At 34.1% G+C, this 11,577-nt stretch overlaps 1 protein-coding gene across 2 annotated transcripts; it reads right to left on the reverse strand.

Moving 5' to 3' along the window:
* Positions 1-256: 256 nt before the first annotated feature.
* LOC149570134 (aspartic proteinase A1-like) lies at positions 257-10,082 on the reverse strand. 2 transcript variants are annotated; one of them, XM_089822800.1, is made up of 14 exons: positions 10,045-10,082; positions 9,325-9,701; positions 8,980-9,040; positions 6,874-6,968; positions 6,677-6,789; positions 6,278-6,446; positions 6,127-6,166; positions 5,970-6,034; positions 5,031-5,144; positions 4,668-4,732; positions 4,250-4,412; positions 3,900-4,019; positions 808-896; positions 257-724 (listed from the first exon to the last, which is right to left on the reverse strand). In XM_089822800.1, exons 2-14 carry the CDS (start codon positions 9,685-9,687, stop codon positions 640-642), a joined length of 1,542 nt encoding a protein of 513 aa, XP_089678926.1. In that variant the 5' UTR covers positions 9,688-9,701; positions 10,045-10,082; the 3' UTR covers positions 257-639. The 2 variants fall into 2 exon arrangements, with proteins under 2 accessions (XP_089678926.1, XP_089678927.1); XM_089822801.1 differs by having other exon boundaries at positions 9,929-10,082.
* Positions 10,083-11,577: the final 1,495 nt, after the last annotated feature.

An 11,577-nucleotide genomic window follows, 5' to 3' on the forward strand; every position in this document is an offset into this window, starting at 1 on the left:
TGACCACCTCTTTAGAATCAGAAACACACAAATCCATGCATTAAATCCTAGCAGCTACAATTGCTAAAAAAATATCATAATGAAATATAAACGAGTCATTGACTCCCACTAGAATTAGAATTGATATACAATCAGCATCTTTGCATTTGCAATCTCCCTGCGGGCCATTGTACTCTAAAGAAGGTTTTCAGAGGGCCTAATTTGATGCAGCAATAATCGCATATATTCTAAACAATTCTTTTAAGCAAAAGCAAAATTGTAAGATAAAGAAATCATATACATATATTATTCTAAAGTGATTTCATTTACATATATTATTCTAAATAATCACTTTTAGCAAAAAGCAATTTGCTATCATTTTGTTTACACAACCAAGGATGAAAACTCTATCCAGATGAATGAGCAAGTCATGACAAGTTCCTTCCTGGAGCGCACATGGTTGTTTTCTGTACATATATAAGTTTACAACAGTAACATTGTAGAACAACTGGGAAGAATTAAGACAACATAGATGTAAGATACTCTATACAAGGTATCCAAAGCAACTAAAGATAAATTTAAAAGTTTTGATATGATGGTGTAACATGTGCATGCAATATTACGCTAATTGTTCACTGTAGACAATTCAGATGTGCACTGTCAGGCAGCTTCTGCAAAGCCTACTCTTAGGTTCCCGTAATCAAAAACTGTATGGTATGCACCCATGAAAATATCTCCGAGAATCCTGCCACAAATAAGTAAATTAAAAAGCTATGTACTCTAAATCTAGATTTGCAAAAGGATAAAGAATTGTACATGGCACCATACCATATAGGCCCCAGTGGTGGAGGAACATCCAAGCCCATGAATCCACTTATGCACTGACTTGCAGTGCCCTCACCAACTTTAAGAATATACTGTCAGCCACAATTAACAATTATTACTTATGCATCTGATTAAAAACATATTAAAACAGAAGCTGACAGCTCCACTACAGAAATGTCACTAATAAAACTAGAATAAAACCACCGTATCGGGCAAATATCACTTGGCAGATGCATTTCTAGAGAAATATGACATCCTAACCGAGGACAACATCCAAGCAACTCATGATTCTCACTATTGGTAAATCCAGTCCTCTTCCAGGTGATTATTATTTTCTATGCAGAGGAAAGATTCTCACTCTGTCAATCCTGATTTCTACTTAATTATATTGCAAGCATTTCATGCTCCACCATAAGGTGATCCCTTTTTTAGACCTTGGATCTTCTATGAGGGCATCATATTGCGATAACATAGTGACATTCAATTACAGTCCTATTTGCCCTCCATCTCCAACTAGAAATATTAACGACACTCATTGCCTCTACAAACCCTTCTCGCTCTCCTATGGAAAATGTAATCATATAAACCTGACTGCATGCATTGTGGTTGCCGTATCCTTTTCTCCCTTTTTCCCTGTTGAAAAGGTAACTGTACCAACCTCACTTTATAAATTATTTTGTACCCACACCTCTGCTCCCATCTAGTGCATACACAAACAGTATAATAAGGAATTATAGAAAAGACAATTAAATGATTAATAAATATGGTTACAATATTGAAATATTCAGATCTGGGAGGTTCTACAGTCAAGTGCACCCTGCAAGCCCACTTGCACCAAGCTGTGATAGTGTTCATTTACTATTCCAAGCAGCATAAAGGGTCCTTAAGAGTGGTTGATCCTAACCTTGTGTGAGACATTTGGATATCCTTACTCTGTTGGAATTATTATTGCTGAGTGATTCTTATTGTTATTGGGCTTTCAGCAATGCTGTAGCCAGCTCAAGGAAGGAGGGGCAGTGAGCATGCCCAGGCAGTGGTCATTAAGGGATGGATATAATCACATAAGTGATGGTCCAAAACTTCATCACAAAGTTGCATGGATACGGATACAAATACAAATACGATATTGGGTACGGATACGGTACTTTTTTAACACCCACAATATGGATACGACTGGACACGACATTAATAAATAACATACACATATATTCAACACAGTTTTCTAAGTTATTATAGGAGACTTTCACTACTTCAAAAGCAATATTGACACATAAATGCTACATAAGTATTTATAACTTAATTTAACACTTGACAATATGTAAACATAGTAGAGTTGCATTAGAGATAACCCAATAAAACGGGTTGGTGAAATAGAAAAACATTTTATTTGTCTCTCATTTGGTGCTGATTTTGTTTATACCATTTGTTAAAAAAATTGCTTTAATAAAAAAAATTTAAATTAAATCTTGGAAGATTTATATCAAATCAGTATTTGGCACAGTTAGAAAATCAAGTTTTTTTAAGCAGATATGGGTACAATATTCAACGTGTATCCGAGCAGAGTATCGGATATGTTACCAAATTGGATACAGGGTTTCCAAATTGGATACAGGGATACATGTGCCTGAGGAGGGATAAAGGAGTTTCCGGCAACTCTGCATGAAGTGAAGTTTATGGAATTAAGTATCCATAGCTGCATTGATCCGTTTTGGGCAAATAGCTGCAGCTAAGTGTTAATTCAGGACAGAGGAATAATAAGGGAATGATTTGTCAAGCTCATTCGAATTGCACATATGGACTTTAACCATTGCTATTTTAACTGTCTTACTTCAATGCTTGGGTGCAGACAAGAGAAGATCCAAGGCAGCAGACCGAAAAGGAGTTGTCCATAGAACATGACTCTTCTTGCTAGTCTGAAGAGGGGATTAAAGATGTGCAAGGTTCCTGTAAGGTGCAGTAGCAAAGTGAAGATAAAGAGGTATTTAGTGTATAGTATGCTTAGAGATGCAAGTCTAGAGCTAGTGAAGAATTCAAGTTTGATGTATACCTAGGAATATGAACCCAGTCATTACAGATCGTTTGACCTGCACAAGGGAAAACTAAATTATGGACCATGGCACAGAGTAAATGTCTCAAAGACTCGCAATTCCTTATCAACTCTGATATACTGAAGATTGAAGGCATGTCGTTGTTTACTCACTCTCCACGTACAGGAACTCTTTTTAGTACTGGGATGCTGGTAGCATATCCTCTGTTGAGTTTTTGACCCATTCGAGTTTTATGCTGTTTCATGTTAGATTAGCACAGTTTAAAGTTAGTAAAGAACCTGTCTCTGATGCATCCCTCTAGGGTTATAATATAGGTCTTGTGACATTCAGAAGTGAATTTTTGATTATGTGATTGAATTAGACCATCTCTTCAAAGATTTACAATTCCTCGAAACAATTCTGATACCCTGAAGATTAAAGGAAAGTCATTGTTAGCCCAAAAGTTTATACAAATATGTGCAATGGTGGTGTAGGATCTGCATAGTCATTGTGAGAATTGGCCCATTTGCAGTGCAGGCAGATCTGCATGGGCCTTGTAAAAATTGGCCCATGTTATTTGGCATATTAAATATGTTTCATATTTTGATCACATTTTGAGAGGAGAATATTATAATACTTCCAAACTATGAATATAACATTTGATATATTTTATTTTAATTTGATTGGCACTTATGGATTTATGAAAATCAAATTTCCTTTTATATTTATAACTCTATGCTTGAACACGTATATATTAAAATAAAAAATTGTGTGTGTGTACAGACAAACCCATACCAATACCCAAGGGAGAAATATTGTCGTGCTCCGGGTGACCCGAACCCCATACTCATACCCAAGTCGGCAAACTTGGGTGCTAACCATTTATGTACAAAAAGTTGAAAACTATCTTACCACACATGCATAGTTTTTAAACTTTAATTCCTTTTATATACCATTTTAGGTTTTAGCATTGCAGCTTTTCAAAAGAAATTATTTAAAATCCAGATGAGTAAACAAACAAGATGGTAATATTGCTGCCATGGATAGTATTTTGCAGTTAAAACAAACCTGATCTGCTGTGAGATCGAATTTTTTATTTCCAATAGAAAACGTAACAGTTGGCATGCTTGATATTTGATCACAGTCAACAACTGATTCTCCGTTTGGGCTTGGCAATCGTTCACACAGCTGAAGAAGACAAATTCAAAAGTTTTGAGCATCATCCCAGAATATTCAGAACTAAAAACCCTCACTATTCATGCTACATCAACTATCAAAACCTAATTGTAGCATTGCATCCAAAATGACTAAATCAAGAGAAAAAGGGAATCTTACACCCTGATTATGACCAGATAGGATAAAACAGAACTCGTATTACATCAAAAATGACCAAATAGAATACAAGAAAGTCTTATAACCTGATTCATGTAGCTGAGAATCTGTTCCTTAGTCTGGTTTTGTGAGAGTTGGTTCTGCATCCACACAACTGCCATCTGACAAGCAGTGCACATTGCATCATTGGAGCCAGAAGATGCCTCTGTTTCACGAGTTTCTTTATCTACAACACTAGCTATACCCATGCTGCCAAGATCATAATCCATCTCAGATTGGAAGAATCGTGAATGTCAACAAAATGTCAAAATAAGTAAACCAATGTTTATTACCATGATCAAATGGGAAAAGCTAGTTCATTAGCTGTTTTTAAAAAAGTTTCCTAAAAAATTGCTCCGAAGATTATACCAATTGCAGAAAGGTGCAGTTTTTGATATCATAAAAGTAATCTTAGCAAGTATGATAGCAAACAAATCTATCAAATAAAAATAAACAGAATCTGACCTGACATCCCTTTGACCATCAAAAGAGCACAAGCCAATCTGAGAACAAACCTTCTGAGGACTTGTCTGCAAACATGTTGCTTTTTTTTAGAACACAACAAAATCAAACCATATCCCCTAAACACACAAGAATGACTTTCAACATTCAACTCTACTAATAGCAAAAAGAGACTACCTACTTAACCTGATAACCATGCAAACACCACAACTGTCACTAATCATAATATATCATGCAATACACAAGTCCTAATAAAATATGCTAAAAAATTAAAAAACAAATCTTCACATTTTTTTGTCAAGCATTTGTCATTACTTATAAGTTCTAAATGATAACTCAAAACATACTAAATCGCAAAAAACAGACCTGTGCCATCAGGAGTTCAAATATCATATCACCATACTGTGCAATTACAGTTTTGCATTCTTGGCTGACAATACCGGAAGCACCAATTGCATGGTTGATTTGTGTAACAATACCCTATATCACAAACAACAGAAACATGCTTCTCAGACAGTTTGCTTTCAAGCAGAATCCACAACAATTACAAGATTCACTTATCTCAACTCCCATAAACATGTTGATGACAGAATTATATCTATCACATATTATTCATTGTAAACAACTCATTATTCAGATATTTGATATTATCCATTCCATATTGGTTACAGCCATTATACAAACTTTATATCTATTATATATTATTCATTATAAACAACTCATCATTCAAATATTTGATATTAGCATTCCATATTGGTTATAGCCATTGTACAAATTAATGATGTAATAAGAGCTACATGAAGAGTAAAATAATATTCTTTTTTTTTGGGGGTGGGGGTGGTACGAAATTTTAAATAAAACCAACATTGTCATCCACTCATGTCAAACGTTCAGTTTCTAACTAGCTATTGTTTGATTTCTAAGCTCCATTTCCAATCTTCTCTACCAAATCTGCCTGTATTCTACTCATCCAGAAAGGTTTTCCTATGAAATGATCCATTTCTCTTATACCAACTAAATACTTTAAACTGCAGTGTTCAAACCATTTTCTACCACAGAAGAAATATTTAATTTTAAAAATCTAAAATCAAGTATTTCTGTCCTATTATATTTGAATCTTATATGAGAAATATTGTCCTCTAAATAAGGGAGCATAAAATTAATCAAAAAGATTAATAAATTATAAGATATACTCTTCCGGTATTACTTTTACACAAAAGTTGCACACTTTAGAAATGAATGCAAACTAAAGATTAATTTGCTAAATAATTTGATGATAACAATTTAAGGTGATCTACAATTTACCGTTGGACCAGCTAGCAGGGAAGTTCCAGAATCTACAATTGCCGCACAGCCTCCAGCACAGAAGCCTGTAATATATTGTCATTCATTAGTACTTAAATGTCATTACATGATATTGAACTGTCATTATTAAACAAAAAGGTCCAGAAAGCATAGTCACCTGTAGATTCGCTGTCAACAAGAAAGTCTCCCATATCAAACTGAAATAAACTACAATAATAAGTTTTAAAAGTGCAAGGATTTATGTGGATAATCTACTAAAAGAATACACAGACCCTTGCATAAAACATCAAAATCATTCTACACCGTACCTGCCAGTACCCCTTTCTTGAAACAGGCACATATGTATGGTTTCCCTTGAAGTGGTTAGCATCAACACCTCCAAATACAATTTCTCCGCCCTCCTCTTCATCTACATTCCTGTTCATCCAAAAAGAAAAGACTGGCTCTTGTACAAGGCCCTGGTCGATCATATTATACCTGTTGAGAAACCAAAAAAAGGAAGTTAAAAGACTGGAAAGCCACACAGAACTTTGCAGTAATGAAAGGCTTACACTTATCAAGCATAACAGATTGAGCATCATAAAAAGAAGCACAACAACAAGGATAAAAATTAGTGTGCGATTAGTATGCGTGCTAGCACCAAAGAAGCAAACTAGGAGATTCAAACAATCAAACGGTTCATATTAGAAAAGGTAAACGGTACTCACCAGACCGGAACAACCTTGTCAACAGAAATCTCCTGAAATCCAAGCCCTAGAATGCCATCAAACTTGGCCACTAAGAATGTTAACCCTGGTTCTTTTGTTGTCTCGGTAAAAACCTGCACCACAGAAATTAAACTTCCATACACTTGTCTACCCAGGTAAAAAATTCAATCAATACTTTATATAACAAAAATACAGACCTGGTTTTTTACAACAAGGTCACCAACAGTTACATGATCTTTACTCAAGAAACCAGATATGGAACCACTCCCATACTGAATGTCACAAGATTTTCCTTCAAGATCAACACATGAAAACACGTGAATTTTGGAGCAGATTTCCAGACTTTCCTTCTCAAACTAAATAATCTAAAGCAAAATGCACCATACTAAAATATAAAAGAAAGCAAACAGTGCATAGAAACCACATTATGTAAAATTACATCCAACAGATTAATTCTTTCAACAACAATTTACCAGGATTCAACTGTATAGTTTCAAGTCAGTTTTCAATGACACATAACTCACAAGAATACATTTTCAATGTCACACAATTCACAAGAATCCATCTCTTACAGGAATAAATTGTCTATTTAGCTCCCATTTCATCTTGGAGGGTGGGATGAACCTATTGTTTTAGTAGATTATCTTCAGGTTATAAATACTTGCACTTTTTTAACTTACTATTGTAGTATATTTCAGTTTGATATTGGAGACTTTCGTATTGATAGTGAATCAACAGATGGCAATGTGCTTTCTGGACCTTTTTGTTTAATAATGACAGTTCAATATCATGTAATGACGTTCAAGTACTAATGAATGACAATATATTACAGGATTACTAGAAACCTTTTGAACTAGAAAAAATGCAAAACAGTTTAACAGAGCTAGAGGTTAATGATTTTAAATACATTTTCCACGTGTGTTGAAGTACAGCCCAGAAACCAGCACATGTCCTAAAAGTGCATACCCTTGTAAGCCAAAGACATGTCCAAATTCTACAAACCTAGATGTTTTAGTAAATAAGAATAATCATTCAAGAAGTCAATAAACTACTAAAATGCTAATAAAAAAACTAAACCAACTGGAAAAAAAATGAGGAACATTCTCGCCACATAAACCGAAAAAAGAAGAGCGCATAGAAAACTTCATCAAAAGGTGACATTGTTCTTCATTAGAATAATTCGATGATTTTTCAAGGTAATATATTTTGATACCCAAATTTGAACAGGTAACATAATGCTTCATAAGCATATATAAATGGTTTTTCAAGGTAAAAAGAAAGATAACACATATTTTGATACCAAAGTGGTGAGCTCACCAGATCGATGAACAAACATTTCAGCCACATTTTTAAATATCGATACAAGACTAACTCAACACATTACAGTGTATAAAGGGCCAACAAGATGTTTCTGCATGACACCAGCAAATAAGTTCAATTTCATAACAGTAAATTTACCTTATAGCTGGAAGAAATCATTCTTCAAAACAATTCCAAATTCAATGAAATTCTACCAACTCCAAAAAACAGCCTTGATTTAAAGAAAAATAATCTGATGTAAAGAAGTTATTCTCCAAAACAATTCCAAATTCAATGAAATACTACCAACTCCAAAAAACAGCCTTGGATTTGAGAAAAATACTATGATGTATAACACATCAAAAAGCCACAGAGGAACAACCCTTGAAACCTACTTCATGTTTCACTTTTCACTTATAACATCATATATACAGATAGCAAATAACAGAAGTTCTCGGCAAAGGACATCAAATATACAGATAGCAAATAACAGAAGTTTTCGGCAAAATTCTGAAGCAACGGCAACAAAAGTACATAATATACAGAAATTCAAATCATTATGTAAGAAGTGAATTTATAACCCTTAAAAGTCAATCAAAAGGTTCATTGAAATTAACTGCTTTCTACTTGAAACTTACACTTCCTTTACTGAATTCAAAGTAGATAGTAAAATATGTTTACGTGGTAAAAGGTGTTGCAGAGTATTATGTTTTCAAACAATTTTGGTGCGTAAAATTTTAGAACTCTATTTCAGTTTGAATTAGTTTTTGGTATTACGATTACAAGACATTTCAAACTCAGAAACGTATCAAACTAACTGTAAAAAAATAAAAGTAAGGAATCAATGAAGCCAGCAGCACACACCAATATATTTATTAAACTGTAACACAGTACGACGATACTGCCATACGCACAAACCCAGAAATAATCCGACAGAAAATCAACTGGTCAGATTTCATTTTAAACATGTGTAAACTATGAGGTTAGTGTTTGAAATTAAATACCATCTTTTTCATATGTGCTCGACTGTGATGCCTTATACTTTGAATGAAAATAACAAGCGAGCTGCACAACAAGAGGAGAACAATTTATCAGTACAAAATAGATTTATCTTGAATTTTCCATAATGTACTCGATAAATTAATTATAAGCAATCCATCCAAAATCCAAAACTAATAAGTCCTAGATTCAGAAACGGCTTCACATCCTGTATTCACTGTCTATGCACATAAATTATCCTAACAATACCACGAAAATTCGCATGAATAGACTCGATAACTGAATATATTCTCCACCGACAATACCCCAGATTTTCTATCAATAATCAAATTGAGCTTAGCAGTTCTTACCGAGAAATAGCATTTAGATGAAGGCACCCACAGATTGGAGCTCCCCGTGTCAAAAATAACAGTAAAAGTCTGTGCTGGGGTTCCAATCCCAATCTCCCCATAATACTGAGCGTCCAAATAATTCTTCAGAGATACGTAATCACTGTCATCGGACTCTAACCTCGAATTCTCTTGCAGACCGAACTTGCGTGTGAGTGCATCAGCAAAGTTCCCATTACACGCAGAAATTTTACCAGCCGTTAAGCTAGCTCTATCCAGCCGCCTCTTCTTCAGTCCAACTCTTACCAAACCCTCATCAGCACTCGTAACACTGGAGAACAGAACCAAACCCAAGAAAAAATACGAAAGTACCCTCGTACCCATTTTTATTTGCTAACCTGAAAAAGAAAAATGGTCAAGATAATATCAGCTAAGAAAACCCAAATTTACAAGAAAAAAAATTCAGACCGAACTGATTGAAGAGCTGAATCTGTTCAGACATACGGCAAGTATATAATTTACACCAAGTGCATTAATCAGCGAAAATAAGCTCAAACTGAACAAAAAGTCGCTTGAATTCAAGGAAATTAGCTCAAATTAGATGAAAATTGGTTCAATATCTCACCATTTCCCAGGTCAGAACAAAAGATAAAGGACAATCCGATTGAAAGAGCTACAGATAAAGGACAATCAGATTGAAGAACTAAAGATAACGCCAATGAGATTAAAATATTCCCCTACCTGAAACGATGGCAGATGAATTCCCAGCTACAACAACTAAACAACGTTTGGACTCCTGCTTTGATTTATAGTAGAAAATGCACAGATCATGATAACCGTGGTTAGTTAACCGTTGGTTTTATATATCGACCCTGGTTAAATTAACTGTGGTTAGTCAAAGCTCTTGGAATAATCGTTGCGGAAGGATCTCAACAAGTGTGTGGCCCACGTGTCGAAATCATGAAAATAATTCTCCATTTTGTTAGGTGGGCTCCCACAATTGTGTTTGTTTATACGCCTCGAACTCGGACTTCCTCTTTGATTGAGGTTGCCTTGTCTTTGAAGCAATTTATATGTCATTCAAATTTCTTAAAATTTCTAATCTGTTGTTTAGGTTTGTAAAATCAGAATTGGAATTAGAATTAGAATTAAAATTGGAATTAGAAAAAATTAGAATCTAATATGCCTATTTACCTTCCAAAACCTGGATTTGGTATTTCATAAATAGGTGGAATTGGTTTAATTCTCATTTTAATTCAAATTTATCCAAATTGAGTATTACACAATACTTAAAATGAAAACTTTTTGAGGTCTATGTAACCTATTTTATTTTTTGCTCATTTACTCTGGCTTATTATTTTTGGAAACAACAATTGTTGTATTGTCATTAATGTCAAATCTACTAATGAGACATGTTGATATGTTTTATAAATGTCATATCTATTTGATTGATGAAGAGGATTTGAGAAATTGCTCATAACAAAAGCATCTAAAGGAAAGGTTGAGTTATGAAAAGAAAGTTACACTGGACATTTGATTAGTCAAATTTTGACAAAACAAAGTGATTGTTTATATCATGTTGATGTTCAATTCTTTATAGTACAAGTCAAGATATATCACTTATATAAAGCTTGACCGAGCAATAGAGTAAAAGATCAAGGAACTTTGAAATTCATGCCTAGTGATGCTAGTGTCAATCGAGCCATAGTAAGTGCTGAGCAAATTCAGTATTGACTGAGCATCAGTATCGACCAAGCAAACAAGTTGATGCCGAGCTAGAAGTTCTACCTCAATCGAGCAACTCAATGATGATCGAATGTCAGAACTTAGTACTGGGAAGTGACAGTATTTTGAATGCATATGAGAAATCATGATTTCCAGTCGGCTCAGTTGATTTATTGGGAGATGGAAAGCGTGTTGAAGATAAGATTGATCAATTGGATCATTTAATTCAAGGAGAGGATTAGATAAGATACTTAATGAATGAATTCAATGAAAAGTTTCTAGAAAAGAAGAAAGATAATGTAACACCCCGCCAGGGAACCCAAAAGAAGTTAACCTAAAATTTTACTAAGTTTGCCAAACATTTTTTTTAAGATAATAACTTAACAAGAACAAATATAATATAGCGGAAGCAATTAACATATACTCATACATCAACAACACATAAACAGGTTACAACTCTTAAGGGTCCCATGATAATGAATCACATTTAATTTTAATTAACACTAAATCCAATCTATAATAAATCCACATCAAATAATAATATACAAG

Source organism: Cupressus sempervirens, chromosome 3, assembly GCF_028749045.1.
Source record: "Cupressus sempervirens isolate cs-2001-9-10 chromosome 3, ASM2874904v1, whole genome shotgun sequence".
In the NCBI taxonomy this organism is placed as follows: Eukaryota; Viridiplantae; Streptophyta; class Pinopsida; order Cupressales; family Cupressaceae; genus Cupressus; species Cupressus sempervirens.

Bases quoted from the DNA above. Each gene is read 5' to 3' on its own strand.
- LOC149570134 (XM_089822800.1), bottom strand. From the start codon at position 9,687: ATGGGTACGAGGGTACTTTCGTATTTTTTCTTGGGTTTGGTTCTGTTC. The intron at 6,969-8,979 runs GTATTTAATTTC...TTGATCTTGAAG, and splicing joins GAGCACATATGAAAAAGATG to GAAAATCTTGTGACATTCAG. The intron at 6,790-6,873 runs GTCTGTATTTTT...TCTGTGGTGCAG, and splicing joins ACCTTGTTGTAAAAAACCAG to GTTTTTACCGAGACAACAAA.